This window comes from Cricetulus griseus, chromosome 4 (assembly GCF_003668045.3).
Source record: "Cricetulus griseus strain 17A/GY chromosome 4, alternate assembly CriGri-PICRH-1.0, whole genome shotgun sequence".
Lineage (NCBI taxonomy): Eukaryota > Metazoa > Chordata > Mammalia > Rodentia > Cricetidae > Cricetulus > Cricetulus griseus.
Window position 1 is genome coordinate 222,303,035 of NC_048597.1, and position 17,418 is coordinate 222,320,452.

Genomic DNA, 17,418 nt, shown 5'->3' on the forward strand with positions numbered 1-17,418 from the left:
CTTTGGCCTCCTGGTCATTCACTGATTGGGCATTCAGAATGCCACCACTGCAAACTTAAGTAGGATATCAATGTCAATGTGAAAGCTGAATTTGGCCTTGTTTACTCTCTAAGCACCACCATGGAACTGCAATCTAGATTGTCAAGTCACAATGCTGAACTTTCACTGAGAAATTGTGCTAGTGATCACACACGGAATAAATTCAGGTTTGGAACAATCTTCTAAGCTCACCAGCTCACACTCCAGTGTGGTAAAACCAGCACCTCCTTGCTCCCTCACCACAGCACTGTGAGCTCTAAACTATCACTGTTTTCCAGACCTGGCTGTGCAGTCTTGAAGCCCTGTGGAGTGGGCACTCCTCACAGCCTGGCCTCCTTTCTTCCTTTGCCCAACAACAAAAAGTCATGAGTCAGACAGAATATGTTCTATTCTGAGTAAAAAGGTGAAATTTTAAAGTGGTTGGAGGTGAACTTTCCCACATATTGGCTAAAACCTTCGTGAGATGGTTAGAGGGGGATGAACAGAGTGAGATGTGCAGATCCTTCCAAAACAAGATCTGCCAAAGACAACGCTTAACACAAAATCGGAATTAACTTTATTTCCCTTACGACCAGTAACTTATCTGCATTGAATTGTAAAGCAACAAAGAAAGATAAAGTCCCCCAAATGACAAGGTGTCAAAAATCCAGATTTAGTTACACTTTATTTGTGAAAATGTTCAGCCTTTTTTATTGGTCTGTAAAAGAACCATCATCCGGGTCAAAAATGAATTCTATAAATCAAAGAATATTCTACACCTTGAAAAAGGAAATCAGCAGTAACATTCTCACAGAACATTGTAAATTACGGTTTCTTCATAAAAGGTACATACTATTCTGTACTTCCCCACCAAAAGCAGTGGCGTGTTGTATAAAAAGTTCTCCTGCGGCAGGAAACCTTTCTCTCTCACTTTACTAAACAACTGGATAAAGTTTTCAAGTCTGTATAAAGTTGCCTATAAGCTGGAAAATGAACATGTTCAGTCTCCATTTATATTTTAGTGCATCTTTTGACAATTGTCACATTTGTAATAAAAGTAAGAAAATGCCTATATAGCACTAAAGAGTGTTTCATCAAATGCTTACGGTATTAAAAAACATGGAGCAGTGAACAGAAATCATTGTGATGAACAAAACTGGTATAAAATGAGGAAAATCCAGGCAAAGTTTACAAATCCTTTGTCATTTTGAAGTCACAGAAATGAACTTTGGATACCTGTCCACTTTAAGGGCTTTCCCCTTAATCTTCTGAGTGTAAACACGGTGCCAACCTCAGTACTAATGTAACAAAGCCATCCCAGCCAGCAACATTCTGTGTGTGCTTGCCATGATTCCCAAAGGATATAAATTTAGCCCTTGAATGAACAATGCATGAAATCTGCTCTGTTAAGTACCTGGTGAAAACACCTGCTAACCGCAGTGCGGATGCATGCCTGAACATAAACACCTATCTAGTCCGATAGCAACACAGAGGCCCACCGTCAGCAGCAGCTGCTTATAGCGGCAGTGAGTGACAAAGTGGACATTTGATGAAACACTCTTCACACCGGAGAAACCGGAAAATAAATAGAGTTCATGGAAGGACTCTCCTCTAACACTTCTTTCTCAGATCTGGGCTAGTTTGTTTACTGGTCAAGAAGCTCTTGTTACAGCTGTCATTTGTGTCTTACATATTGCTATTTGGGTAATTCAAATAAAATGCAGGTCTTGTAAAAGGAAAAAAGAAACTGACAAGTATGCATGTGCCAGGGACCAAATTAGAGGGTTCTTTGGTGCAATTAGTCCAAATTCTCATATTTGAAGGGTAATATGTACCAATAATAATAATAATAATAAAAATCTTCTGCCAGATGCTCACAGCATGGCTCTGTCTTGCTTCACATTACAAATTGAAAACAGCTGTTCTCAATAAACCAATTTAATTTTTAAATGAGACATTGCCAGAAAATTTTGTACATTGACCTGGCCCAGCGATGGTTCTGTACCCTTGGTGCTGTGAAACAGGACATGAGCTGAAGGCAAAGACCGGTTCTCACAAGGACGACTGCTGCAAGTCAGGCCAGAACAGTGTGTTTAAACAGTCTTCTTAGAGGTTTTCTTGCCTTTCTTAAAAACTAGCTTATTTTTAATGTAGCCACGCTTCCTTTTCGTAGTCTAGAAAGAGAAGAATGCATGGTATTAGTTGAGGTCTCCTACAGATTGACACACCCAGCTTACTCTGAAGAATTTCACTAAGTTTGTTGCTAGTCTTGGGACATGACCCTTGAATGCTCAGCTCACACCGCTGTCAATGAAAAAGGCTGAGGTGAATATAACTAGATCCCTGGCTGTAACCTCAGCCACTACATGCTCAGTGGTAACAATGACAGATCCCCGGCACCAATCTAAGGCATTAGAAACTTCAAAACTTCAAAATCACTTGGCACATTCTGTCATGTAAGAAGGAAACACTTCAAGATGAATAAGTTTCACACATACATACACACACACACACACACACACACACAGTGCATGTTATGTGAATATATGTGTGCAATTGAGTGCCTATACACAGAGGTCAGAGGTCAACCTCCATTGTTCTCCACCCTGTTTTATGAGATAGGGTCTCCATGAACCTAGAACTCTCCAATTCAGCAAGACTGGCTGGCCAATGAGGGATCTGCCTGTCTCTACCAGTACTTCCATGCTTTTCATGTTGGTGCTGGGGTTCAATAACCACTTTACCCACTGAGCCAGCTCTCCAACCCCACGGATGTTTTCAGGTAACAGATGAAAGCAGATATGCTGATAGAAACTGCTACAAGATCATCTGCTAAACCAGATCCAAGTTCTCAAGACAGCACCGCACTGTCAAGGAACTAGGCTGCTCTTCAGTAGATCCCAGAACTCCCATGGTAGACAGAACCAACTGCTCCAAATTGTCTTCTGACTGTGCCTCATTACTGCAGTATGCCTCTTCCATTCCCCAAACCAATCAACTTTTAAAAATAAATTTCTATTTAAATATCATTCATCTATGGAGCATGGTGGTACATGTATGTAATCCCAGCATTAAGTAGGTGGAGGCAGGTGAATCCCTAGTTTCAGACCAGCCTAGGCTACACAGCAAGACCACTTTATAAAAGTAAATAAAACATCACTTTTATAAAGTATAAATAACATGATTTGTGCTCTGACATAATTTGGTGTGTACTTTAACACTTTAACTGTTCTGGGTTCTGGAAACACCTAAGCACCCTTTAGAAAATGGTAGCAGACCAGTTTACTAATCACAAATGTGCACCCAGAGCCTGCCTACAGGGCAGCAGCCCTCCCTGACTGCCCATCACTCCCATCCCGCACCCACACCCTTAAGGTCAGGTATCTTTAATGCGAGGGTTAAGAAATCTACCCAACTTAAATGAGCAATAATGACCTCTAGCAAAAGACTTCCTAACCCAGCATTAGAAAAGGACTGCAATGGTCTCCTAATTCCGGCCTACCGATAATGGCCACAGGTACTGTTTATAAGATATGCTACTAATGAGCATGGCACAGACTCAAGTAAGAATGCATCTAGAAAAACTTCTTGGGCTGGCTGGCCAATAACCAGCAGCCCACCTAGAAAACTGTGGCTCAGGGTTGCTCATGTGCCCCCTGTGAAAGAGATTCCTGTAACCCTGTGTCTACCTTGTACGAGTAGTCATGTTCTTTATGAACAGTTTCCAGCATTTTCCATACCAGCCTACTGAGGCATCAAGTCTGAGCTATCCTTCCAGCAAGATGACTTTACTGGGGACCGACCCACCTTCTTTGACAAATACTTCTGTTTGGGGAAGATGTTGGTGACTCGAGGCTTGTGACCTAGTGTCTCCCTGTTGTCTGGTGCTTTTACTTTATATATTCTGACAAGCCAGTGCTCTGATGTAAAGGCTTCCTCCAAATGCTTGAATTTAATGTCCTTATTTCCAATCTCGGCGTTACGGGTTCGGTCAAAACCTGGGGGTGTGCGAAAATCTAGCTGCAAAAGTAACATCAGAACCAAATGTCAGTCATTCTTATTGGAAAACATTTAGTACTGCAAAACAGCAACTGCTATCAATGAATGCTATGAATGACCTTCTTCCTTATTATGAGAAAAACGAGACACACCAGAATGTGTTTCACCCAGTCCTTAAATAGATGAGCAAGCCGGGCGGTGGTGGCGCACGCCTTTAATCCCAGCACTCGGGAGCCAGAGGCAGAGGCAGGTGGATCTCTGAGTTTGAGGCCAGCATGGTCTACAAAGCTACACAGAGAAATCATATATGCAGTGTAAGTGTGGTGTTACATGCCTTTGATCTGAGCATGTAAGAGGTCAAGGCAGGAAGATCTCTCGTTCTGAAGCCAGCCTGGTCTACTTAGTGAGCCTCAGGCCAGCTAAAACCTACATGGTGAGAGCTTGTCTCAAAAGCTGCCCTACCAAAGGGACAGGAAGAAGATGCTTCCTTTCACCTTAGGGCCTCACAACAACTATCTGTTTCATTGTGCCACATAGTCTTCATTCAGCTCTCATGCAGGGGACTGAGTCAGTCGAAACACCACCATCTCTTTAGGTAAAAGAAATGCTCACATAAGCAATGCTCTGATGTCTTGAAGGCCAGCTCCAATAAAAGCTGAGTCAGCTGAACCATGGGAAGACTTATGAAAAAGCAAATTCCATGCTTAAATCCAGCTCACACAGACACAAACCCAAACTTTAAGAAAAACAAACAAAAAACAAACAAACAAAAAACCCCACCCCTTTCCAAGCAGTGTAAAACCAGCCCAACTAAGCAGTAGGGAAATTCTTGCTTGTCCACACAACAGAAAAATTGCACCCCCTTCTTAAAGCATGAGACCAACAAGGCTTAAATAGTTCATAAACCTGAAGAGGGAGAAAAATTCTCCTCCATGCTGAGAACACATCATTTACACTAGAAAAACTGTCTTCTGGAGTGACTATTAAGACCAGGTGTTGTTTTTTTTTTTTCCTATCATGAGTTTGGATCCCAGGCAAGAGGTCTTTAAATAAAGCAAACACAGATAAAAATTTACATCTAGATTATTGTGGGCATGGTGCTTTGCTTTTAAAGTCACCTATAGAATGATCACAGGTGAATAATAAAGCAGATACCTACTTATGCCCATCTACCATGGAGCAACACAGAAAGCAACAACCTATAAATTCTAGATCATACTAGCTATCATCACTGTATTTGACAAATGGACAAAATGTTTCATGTTGAGGTTCAGACAAACCATACAGTTAGAGAGAACATCATTTCCTGGTGGAAAAGTAAATAAATAATTTCTCTGATTTTAAAGTTATCAAGCTGACTAGAAAGTAATGTGGAATTTGTATTCACTGACAGCTTGGAAATGAAACTATCAGCTTAGCATTACAGGCTATAAAATGGATTAGCAATAGTTAATGGGGACACTTTTTTCCCCAACCCCCATGACTCCTTAGGTTGGGAGGGATTCCTGCAACAAAAGACAGTAACAGCAGCATAAACAAGTTTATCAATACATGCAACACAGGACAGGAGAAACTTCAATGAAATGACTCAGAACAATGGCTTAGAATTTCATCCCCAGACCGCACTCCACAAAGAATAATAAGCTGGTGGAGAGACAAGGGAAGCAGGCTGAGGTTTCCACAGAGGGGAAATGATGGCAAGTGTGCCTTTGGGGAAAAGCTGAGGGAGTGTGTAAGGTTAATGCAGACTGCTTTGGTGCCCGCTCTGGTCGGAGCATCTACAGTTAGCATTATCTTCAGTAAATGAGATTTTAATTTATGCCTTTAAAGCAGAAATGAGGCTGGATGAACAGTGTACCCCGGATTGCTGTTAATTGCTTTTAGTGCAAAAAGTAATTTTTAAATGTCAGAACAACATATTTTGGTTTCCATCAAAAGCCAAGTCGTCAATCTAAACACCCCCACCCTCCCCACCCCCCATTATTTATAGACAAGAAAAAGCCATTGGTCTACATTTGGTCTAACGTTTTTCCCTAACATATCATAAAAAAATCAGAAATTGAGCTAGGCACTCAGAGAACACTGAGGCAAGAGGATCAGGGGTTTGAAATCAAAACCTAATGGGAAAGAAGCCGTGCCCATTTCTCTCCAGTACAATTAAGACATCATTATTCTAATCTTTTATAAAGAACGTAGAAGGTTCCTCCCCATTTGAATAAAGATCATAGAATAACTGATTGAACCAACCTGCATTTCTCCAAATCTGTAGTATGACATTTTATACATAAGGCAATTTAACAGAGTAGGAGATCCAGCTTTGTCTACACGGAATTCCCCCTGCTGAGTGAAGTAGTCTCCCTCCTATGGAAAGAAATCACAAGTCCAAGGTCAACCCAACATAACACACTCAAAGCTGCTGTGGAGGCAGCATTATGACATCAAACTCTTTTTAATCCCACAGCCCTAAAATTAGTCCTGTCAGATTTTCAGCCACACAGTTAAAAAGATGACTAGGCCAGGCGTTGGTGGCTCATGCCTTTAATCCCAGCACTTGGGGGGCAGAGGCAGGAGGATCTCTGTGAGCTCGAGGCCAGTTTGGTTTACAAAGCTATACAGAGAAACCCTGTCTCTCTCAAACAAACAAACAAACAAACAAACAAACAAACAAGAATGAGTGGGACTCCAACTCCATGCTTTTTCACCAGGTAGAGCTAGCTCTGAGCAACTGCCCTCACTCACCACTCCTTAGAGCTTGCCTTCAAGTATCCCTATGAACTCAAAAAAAAAAAAAAAAAAAACAACAACAAAAACAAACAAACAAACAAAAAACTAGAAAGTAGTAATTTTTATCAGGTTAATTTATAAATTAACCTCCCTTCAGGGGTAGCTTGCGACAGTTTCAAAAATGTAATTTCAGATAGTAAAAATGTTATTTCTGATTCAGACATCCCTTTTATAGGACTATGTTCTATAGATACTTACATAAGACTCTATGACTGCACAAAATTATTTACTATGCCAGAGATATAAATGTTTATCATAGAGAAGAAAGGTTAGCTAAGCCATGTAAACAAATACACCTAGTGGAACGCTCACTGTAAGGAAAAAGAAAGAAATCAATGAAGAAGATGGCCACAGTTTAACAGATTCCTAAGGTCTACAGAAGCAAGCAGCATACATACTTTGTTTCTAAGTTAGTTGTTTAAGTAAAAATCACAGACACAAAATAGTATTGACAATGACCAGTGGCTTCTTTTCCCTGACAAAACAGTGCAGTGCACACATCATGCGCTGTGAGGCACAGACACTGTAGAAAGGCACGGCACACCATCTCACACGTTCCTTTTTCTGACAGCACTCAGTCTATTCTCTCAGCAGTTTGCAAGTATATGATATGCAGACACTAACTATAAACGGAATGCATTCTTTTTTGTGAGGGATAAACTCTTGACATACTTTGTATTATCTATTCACAAGGTTTAAAAATAACACTCAAAAAGCACAGAAATGTGTGTGTGTTCACATACAGTATGAAGTTGGAAACAATCACATTGCAACTCTCAATCATGCCAAGAAATTCACTAACTAAAATCATGTTTTAAGAGAATGAAATTGCAGGTCAATCTAAGGAAATAATGTTTGTGAGTTACAGCTAAGGGGAAAAGGTCATAGCATTTTCACCTGAGCAGGATATCTGGGACTGTGCTTCATCTTTGTTTCTTTCTCCTCTGTCTGTGTCTTATCTTTTGTGCCTTCCTGACCTGAGCACAATTCTAGCTACCTGTCCTCAGAAGGTGGGAGACACAAAATAAAATCTAACTACAAAGCAATTTTCTGAGGACAAATAGAGGCATGGGTGTACCCAAAAAGGGCTTTGAAGAGGAGGTGACAAGTGTGGAAGGAGAGGTATTCCAAGACAGAACATTGAAAGTCAATATTGAAAGTCAAGCAAAGGAACCATAGGCAAGATTCAGGGGCCAGATTAGCCTGGCAATGAGTGTTACAAGGTTGGCCAGGAGACTGGCAAAGGATGGCTAAGTTTAAAGGGCTTGCACTTCAGGTTTTTTTTTAAACCAGTGCTTTGCCAAGAGAAATATCATAGTAAGATGAGGCTTTAACTAATTACTACAAGTATCTTTAACACCACCACACACATGCTCACCATCTTTAGTGGTGAAAATCTAAGTCTTGCCTTGGGTACCACATTAATTCTAGATCCAAGAAAAAGACCCAATGCTCCAAGCATTTATGTTGACTGGCACAAAAAGCTGCCTGGAGCACCCAGCTGACAGTTTTAATTCTGACTCATATCTATTTGATTTCAAGGCCATTTTCCATATCTGTTGAAGGCTTTTAAAGCATTAAGTGACATGATCAATGAATGTCATATTTCATGGACGAAGACATAGGACCAAGAAAAAGAGTGGTTTCTAGATTATTGCTCTTCAGACTTATAAACATTAAGGGTAGTAGTGGAGAAGAAAGGAAATGTAATCAAAAGGATGAAGTAAGAGGTCAGGAGAAGAAAAAGCCAGAAGACCTGACAAGGGTAGGATGGAGATACAATCATGAGGGTGTGTTCTAAGACAAGCATTAGTAAGGTGACCCCTTCGCCATGGGAACATCAGAGCGCACAAACATGAATCTAGACAGCACTATCCTCTACATACCCATGTTGTTTAGCACACTACTTTCAACTATATGGGGTTATCAATCTAATGGTGTTACTGGCATGTGAGGCTACCAAACCTAGGAAATGCATTTAGTATTTTTTAGTAATAGAGTAGAACAGAGGATGATGAAAACAATGCAAACACTGGGTGTGGTAATGCACGCCTTTAATCTCATCCTTAGAAGGCCAAGGCAGGACCTCTGAGTTCCAGCCCAACCAGAGCTATACAGTGAGGAAAAAGTAAAGAAAGCAAACTTAACATATCCAGTGTTGTCCTTACCCGAATGTCTTTTGGATGCTCCCCTTCAGCTATCCTGACCATCCAGAGGAACTTGTTAATATCATCACCAGAATAGCCAATAACTCCTCCAAAAATAACCAACACATAATCAACATCCAGAGACCTCATAATTTTATAGGCAGCTGTTTCATTAGAAGACATAGCTTTTCCTACCTGGAGGATAAAGTAAAAATGTTCATTTTTAGTATAAGATGGAATTCATTGAGTTTGATATACATGAATTTTGGATTTTCTATGAAGGTAATAGAGAAATTCACTAACATCTTAAATATGATAACCATTTTATAGCAGAAGTGTCAAAATCAGAATGTATATATTAATAATTAAATTTTTAGAACATTTGCATTTTAAAATGAAAAAGGCAAGCTTTTAAAGAGATAGTTTTCTCCCAACCTCAGGCTGAGCCTGGCCCATGAATTTCCAGAACAGTCTCTTCTGAGCTAAACAGACACCTGATCATTTAGCCACAGCACTCACAAAACCTGAGTTCATTTATTTATAACCTAGTTATTTAGGCACAGACTTTAAAGCACAGATGTGTTTAATTTATGGAGATTCACTATATAATAGACGATATAATATAATTGACGATATAAGTTGTACACCTGTATTACTTGCACAACATACAATAGTTGTTTTCAAATTTGCAAACTTTTTCTTAAATTTACAGTGTAAAAAATATCAAGCATTTTAAGTTGCAGTTTGCCTAGCTCTCAGCAAGCTACATATATGTACTGGAAACCAGCCTGCAATTCTGAATACATACTACTACTCTTAAAACCAGAATACACAGGCAGACAAGTATTTTAACCTGTATCTTTCCTGTTTAATTAGATTGCTAAGTAGCATGAAGTCTTTTATTCTTTAAAAAACAATAATGCCAAGTCCTCACCAGTGCTATATGACTGTTATTCCAGGTGTTGTTATCCACCAGAGTAGTCCTGTTGGCCATCCCAGCGATCTGATAGCCATAGTCCCACCAGGACATGACCCGGGCATGTTCATCTGTATTTTGTCTTAGCCAAAAGTATGCTTCTCTAAAATCATCTAAGATATTTCTGGTGCTGAAAAGAACCACAGTATTATTTTAAATGATGTCTTTAAGTGTGAAGGAGATAGATTGAAATTGAGACATTTAATCATTGAAAAATTTCATTTTAAAGATGGTAGTTAAAAGCCCAGGGGGTAGAGACGGGGGAGCTGTGTTTATACTAGTGTTTCCCAAACTAATGTGCAAAAGAAAAAAAAAAAATCACTTGTCTTATAAAACATCAGATTCTAATGAGCTAACTCTGGGACAAAGTCTGAGCCTCTGCAAGTCTATAAGATCGAATGTGAAGTAGAAGGGTGAGATGTAGCACTATAAAAGCCAGCTGTTGAAGTCTAGCTACGCTGAAATCATCAGGGACCATTAATTCACAGATAGCTGGGCCCCGTCCCCAGGTCTCTCAGGTAGGCTTATGGTAAGCTCCATAATTTGCATGTCTAGCAAGTTTCACACTAATGATGATGTCCAGTGGCCACTGAGTATACACAATTACATATGCAGAAACATTTTGAAAAAGAGCACAAAATATAGTTACTACCACCCATCCTAAAGGTTGGGGAAAGGCCACACGAAAAAGAAAGTAAATGAGGGGGTGGGGTTGCCCTACCATGTGGGCAGCCCTGGGTAACATCTCTAATACATCTTAAAAAGTAGAATCAAAAGCAGAGTTTCACAAATACTTTTGTTTTGTTTTTGTTTTCGAGACAGGGTTTCTCTGTGTAGCTTTGGAGCCTATCCTGTCACTCGCTCCGGAGACCAGGCTGGCCTCGAACTCAGAGATCCATCCGCCTGCCTCTGCCTCCCGAGTGCTAGGATTAAAGGCATGCGCCACCAACGTCTGGCTACCTTTTTTTTTTTTTTTTGAGGCAAAATAAAAAGTCTTCCAACAGCCAAGTTGTTTTCTTACCCATCATGATTGTAGGAGGCCAGGACCACGCTTGGACTGGAGTAGGCATTGCTGGTGACCCACGTGCAGTGGACAGCAAACATCATCAGGAGCATCAGCATGAGCATGGTCACGATGCTTTTGATGTTGGGGCCTAAGCCCTCCTCGGTCTTCTCTTGCTCTGTTACATGTTTTCTCACTTTCCCTGCCTGTAGATGCAGAGCACACCCACCCCGTGAGAAGCCTTGCTACTGTACGTGGTTTATTAACACCATCAGGAAAGGTGGGGAGAATATTAACCTGACAGTAACTCTGGTCAGAAAAGATGCAATCAGATATTCTACAGGTGATAGGGAGATTTGCTCTTGTTTTAATTCTAAATAAACTTTAAAGTCAATGTGAATGGGAAAATACACTCAAATCCAGGAGCTGATCTCAGAGCAAACTTATCTCTATGGCAGAAGGCAGCTTTTAATTACATATAAAGGAATTAACTGTGGGGCTCCACTCTGACAACAAAAGAGTTCTACTCTTGAAACCTAAAACCCAGATTAGGAAATTACTAGGAGGGAAACTCAATGCACACACGTACACACGCACACACGCCTCTTTTTGTAGGAGAGAACAGACTAGTCTTCAACTCTAAGTTAAAAGGCTGATTAAAGAAAAAAAATAACACAAGTACGTGCTTGATTAACAAATCTTTACGAATTTTAGAGTAATGAAAGAACGAATTCCAGCTAATTCTTACACGATAGCATTCCACTGCTTATTAGTATTGGTAAGTTTAGTCAGTATTAAAACAGTGAAGCCTAATAGTCATTCAAGACAAGTGTTCTAATTCTTAAGTGTTTCCCACAATTTTGTCCAATATAATCCTGTTCCTAGGGTTAAAAGTGAATTTCACTTATTAGCACCAAATAGGTGCTAAAAGTGTTCATCTAAATACCACTTTTAAACACCAATTTCCTATTTTAAAGTTTTATACATGGGTTGGGAGAGTAGTTCAGAAGTAGAGTGCTTGCTTAACATGTATGAAGTCCTGGATTTAACTCTCAGCACCAAAGTCACACCAAATACAGACTAAGGACAAGTGAAAGCAATAGTCCACATGGTTAACCCTGATTAGACATGTATTCTCAAACGTGGAAAGGTACTGACACACAGTGAGTGCTCAGGGAACAACTGGCCAAAAAAAAGTTAACAATCCCTCCTCTGATTCCATTCTGTTTACTCTGAGCTTCAAGACTAACTAGAAACTATAGAAGTCACAGCTAGTCTACACCCTCATTTCAGCACACTTCCGTCTGGGGACACTCCTGGCACTGAAAGATGGAGACAGCACCAACTCTCACCTTGTCATACAAGTTTCCTGGGTTTCTTTTGTCATCCTCATCACTGCTGTCCTCCACAGGTGGATTTTCCCTTTTCATGTCATCTCCCAGATAGTGCTCAAAAACATTGGAGAAGGCAATTGCAGACAACATGCAGACGACTGGGGTCAGAGTCAGCATCAGCCGCACCATCACTCCAGCAAAGTAGACGGCACTGATCGCATACAAAGCAACTGCAACAACAGGTTCTCTGTCAACACTGAGGGGAAATGCTCACAGGAAACTGTATGTTAAATACCACAGTATAGAACAAACCTGCAAGCAGGCATCTCAAAAAGCAACTGTTTCAAAACTGTTAATACTGACCAAATAGTCCTATTTTGTCGACTAAATAAAAACCATCACCAGTTTAGACAAATGTACTGTCATTCAAATTTAATTAATTACAGATATGGGAAATTAAATGTCATTTGTTACTTGTCAATAGCACCATACATTATAAAACCCATGGCTGACAGGTGACAATGCATTTGTGTATTATATCATTAGGCACACTGAGTTTATGGAACCAAAAACAGCTTAGAAAGCCAGCACCAACGTCTGCTGTAAAGTCTCCTTTAAAGCAAACATGAATAACAGGAACACTGACATGACGGATGGACACCTGTCATGTAGCAAGCACTTAATGACAATCAGCCATCCACTAGCCAGAACTAAGTAAAGGAAAGCAAACATTAAAGTGAAGTAATCTCAAAATGGAAAAGAAATAATCGTTTTGAATTGAAGAGTTTATTAAAAATCTTACCGAACACTCTTTCATCGTTGATATTTTTGATGCAGAACCATAGGCCTGCTGGGAAGGTACATACAAGAATATGTAGATCAAAGAAGAAAGACACCCAAGTCGTAGGCTGATGCTCAGACACTGATGCAATAATTGGAATGTGTATTTTTGCATACCTGATATTAAAAAAGTTCATTATTATTTACAATGAAAGGATAAAAATGGAGTTCCTTTTAGGTGAGGAAATTTTCTTTGATCATTGACATCAATCACTCTTTCCCCAGATTTTCCTATTTACACTTGTATTTTAGCTGATGTAGCTGCTTGGACACACTAGTCAAAATAAAGCTAAGATACTCCCTTAAATTAGCAGAACTATGTAGGGCTCTTCAAACTGCTGGCTCTGGTTTCTAAACCTTGCTCAGGCAGGTGTCTATAGTCCAGCTCTATCACCTACACCTACATCAAGTTTCTCCACCTCTCATTGGTGGCACAAACACTTCACCCATGAACTCCTATGCTCCAGTGCCTTTGTAGACAAGGGGTTGGCATGGGTGTGAGAACAGAAGCCACTCTGCAAACACTCTGGGATTCCAAAGTGGTCAAAATGACTTTAAAAGTGTAAGTATAACTAACACACATCAACTCTGGAATTCAGTTTAATCAGAACAATCTTTTGTAACTGGTTCCTTTCAGTCCTCAAGGTCCACAGGCTAAAAACAGCATACTTGCACAGCAGACCCTTAGGTGTCCTATCAGAAGGACACATGATCAATAAATGGGGTAGGATTTTATTGGATCACCTAGAAAGCAACCACAAAACAGTGACATCCTCTCAGCACTAAGGTATTTTAAAGACAAAAAGTGTCACTGAAATAGTTGGTCTAATCCCAAACCTAAGCTTTAAAAATTAGTTCCTTTTATATAGCACTTTTAAGCAGAAGTTTAAATTGATTGCACAAAAAGTCCTTCATACCTATGTTATATAAATCTGTAACACAGTACCTTATCCTTAACAAAACTCAAGATGTAAATACATTAGTTTAAAAAAAAGTCCCCATCTTTAAATTACACAAATGCTTCTGAGTTGACAAAACAATAAGGAGTTGGCCATAGCAGAGTAGGAATAGAGAACTTATGTCTCAAAATAACAGGGCATTCACTTCAAATAGCTCAGCCTGGGGATTTATTGTTGCTTAAGTAGTGACTGAAATGCTCACAATATAGGAATAGGGAGAAAGGTTATTTGACTAGGAGGCCAAATTAGTATATTTGAACTTACCCAGTATCCCATAATGAATAAAACCTGCCACTCCATGGTGCAATGTAACCTGGGAAGAAAAAACAGGAAATTATTTGTCTTTTTATTTTATTTTTTTTTAAATCCTCTCTGGGTTGTTGTTGGTGGTTGAGATAAAGGTCTCCTTGCCACGTAGGCCCTCCTGTCCACAGCTTGCCTCAAACTTCCAGCAATCCTCCTACCTCAGCCCCTCAAATGCTGTGAATACAGCTTTATTTTACTAAATGTGTGCGCGCGCACACACACACACACACACACACACACACACACACACACACACACACACACACACACACACACACACACACGGGAGAGCTAAGTGGTTAAGAGCACTGGGTTTCCAGAGGATTTGGGTTTCATTCCTAGCATATACAAGGCAGCTCACAACTGTCCGTAACTCTAGTTCTAGGGGACCTGACATCCTATTCTGGTGTCTGTGAGCACTAAGCAAACACAGTATACAGATGTACATATAGGCGAAACACCCATACACACACACACTAATTACTGGTGTGTTTTGAGCACATGCCATGATAGTTGTTATTGGTATGTGCTGGGTACATTCCAGTGCACATGTGGAGGTCAGAAGACAACACTGTGGTGTTGGATTTTCCTCTTCCACCTGGACTCGGGTTCCAGGGACACATTCAGGTCACCAGGTTTGCTCAGCAAGTACCTTTACCAGCTGAGCCATTGTATCAACCCAATTTTGTCATTTCAGAGCTTTGTTACTTTTAACTATGGATAATTTAAACCAATATTCAAATTAATACTGGTTCTATTTTATAGGTGCCAATACATTTTCAAACACCTAGCTCTGTGACTCCAGTCACACCTCCTTCACTCTGTTCTGGGCCTGTGGACGGAATTCCCCCAGGGAAAACTGCAACTACTGTTCAGGACTTGTGAGCTCAGGTTAGAGAGTAAGTTAGATCCAAAGCATGATAAGATGATGTGGCCAACAGTCTCCCAGGTAAGAGATTGTACATAGGAGGAAGTAACAAAACACAGCTTATCACAGATGCTGAGTCTTCCAGAGTTTTGGTTCTTTTGGTTCTTTAACAGCAAGAGAAGGATGTTTACAGATTTACAAGAGTCTGAAGAGCAGTAAAAAATTATGATAAACTTGTTTTTTCTAAAGTCAGGAATGGTGGCTCATGCTTTTTTAAAACTGATTTGTAATATGCTCTTCAGGCTTAGAACTTTTGACAATGGACACTGTATAGTATTTGTTACTAGGATAAATGCAATATGTGAGAAGAACCTGTGAAAGCCTCTTCTTGAACAATAATCTAGAGCCACAACTTGCATCTTACAGGCGATGGCACCTACCTGTATATGTCAGATAGATGACACTAAGGAACACAGCACCGGCAGCTAGTGAGACACCCAGAAAGAAAAGTGTCTGGAACTCCTGCTTTGTCAACCGGTCTCTCAGATACTGCAAAAAAGCGTACGCTTGCAGCAATGCAAAGACACCTAGTTAAAGAGAAGGCTCACGTGAATATCAACACAGCATCTTCCCAAAGCCATTTCAACACTTTTCACAAATGCTCAGAAAACCCTGTATCCTTCACAGCAAAGACTAGTTATTTCATCTAGCCAACACTCCCTGTGTCAACTGACGGTTAACCTACCCATTAATGCATCTGAAAATAATCCTACTGCACATTTTTCCAAAGTGATCAGAATGTACCAGACAAGAAAAGTGGCCAACTATGCATGCTGACACTACCATGCATCACTCTTGATTTAAAACATTACAGTTTTTACTGTGCTGATGTGCCGGCTGCTTTGTCAACTTGACAGAAGCTGGAGTTATCTGAGAAGGGGAAGCACAATTGAGAAAACGACCCCATCAGATTAGACTGGCCCATGAGGTACTGCTGTCTTGATTAATGATTGGTGTGGGAGAGCTCAGCTCACTGTGGGCAGTGCCACTCCTGGGAGGGCGGTCCTGGCTTGTATAGGAAGGCAGGCTGAGCAAGTCATGGGCAACAACAGTAAGCAGCACTCCTCAATGCCCTCTGCTACAGTTTCTGCCTCGATTTCCCTCAGTGATGGATCTGGCCACTTAAGCCAAATGAATCCTTTTCTCCCCAAGTAGGTTTTGATCAGTACTTTATTACAGCAATACAAAGCAAAGCCAAACAGCTAACATTATTGTAGTCTCTTAGAAATCATGATATAATAAAGTACCTGGAAAACTCATTTTAATAACATACAAGAAAAATGATTTCAAGGTCACACATATTTTAAGTGGACAAAACATTCTACAATGTCCTTTCATCCCAACTTAAACATACCTGCAGCTGCCATGTGCTCGCTTGTTCTGATTGGCTGGAATCCCACAAAAGGTATCTGCATGGATAATATTAAACCCACAATGTAGAAAGTGCTATATGCTATAAAAACAAAACAGGAAATAAGGATAATTTACTACTGCCATTAAGTACTCAACACAAAAATTTATAAATCTTATCTTTAGAAAAGTTTTAACAGAACTTTAGAATCCCTCCCATCCCAGCCCTGACAGGGTTTCTCTGTGGTTTTGGAGGCTGCCCTGGAACTCGCTCTGTAGACCAGGCTGGCCTCGAACTCACAGAGATCCACCTGCCTTTGCCTCCCGAGTGCTGGGATGAAAGGTTGTGTGCCACCACTGCCCTGCAAGAAAAGAATCTTGAAGCAACTGATTGGATGTGTGAACCTTAGTCCATTATAAATCATAAATATTCTATCCATTTTAAAATTATTTTAAATGTTCTTTGTAGACTTCACTTAAGTATCAGCGAATTGTGCTGCCTTCCTTTCTAGCATAGAATCAAGTTTTTAAAAAGCCACCATTAGTAATCAATAATAGAAGTCAAGAAACTATACAATTACATGTATACTAACTATCATTGCTGCAGTTACTAATCCAAAATATTCACGGCCTCACAAATGCATAACACCATCATTAACTTACATGATGCTAGTCTCATAAGTACTGACTGAGTATTTTATGTCTTCCAGACAGTGTCTCCTTGTGCTCTCTGGATAGAAGTGTAGGAGTTTAAAAAGGAAATACAACTTACAA

The 17,418-nt window shown here is 40.1% G+C and overlaps 1 protein-coding gene across 1 annotated transcript in view; it reads right to left on the reverse strand.

The window, feature by feature from the left end:
• Window positions 1-578: 578 nt before the first annotated feature.
• Stt3b (STT3 oligosaccharyltransferase complex catalytic subunit B) overlaps window positions 579-17,418 on the reverse strand; it is a 43,821-nt gene continuing 26,981 nt past the window's right edge. The window contains exons 5-15 of the mRNA XM_027415314.2: window positions 16,649-16,747; window positions 15,675-15,821; window positions 14,325-14,373; window positions 13,064-13,218; window positions 12,280-12,491; window positions 10,946-11,133; window positions 9,883-10,054; window positions 8,970-9,143; window positions 6,265-6,378; window positions 3,826-4,038; window positions 579-2,192 (exon numbers count right to left, since the gene is read on the reverse strand). Coding sequence (XP_027271115.1) covers window positions 2,112-2,192; window positions 3,826-4,038; window positions 6,265-6,378; window positions 8,970-9,143; window positions 9,883-10,054; window positions 10,946-11,133; window positions 12,280-12,491; window positions 13,064-13,218; window positions 14,325-14,373; window positions 15,675-15,821; window positions 16,649-16,747 — 1,604 coding nt within the window. The 3' untranslated portion in view covers window positions 579-2,111. The remainder of the gene's footprint in view (window positions 2,193-3,825; window positions 4,039-6,264; window positions 6,379-8,969; window positions 9,144-9,882; window positions 10,055-10,945; window positions 11,134-12,279; window positions 12,492-13,063; window positions 13,219-14,324; window positions 14,374-15,674; window positions 15,822-16,648; window positions 16,748-17,418) is intronic.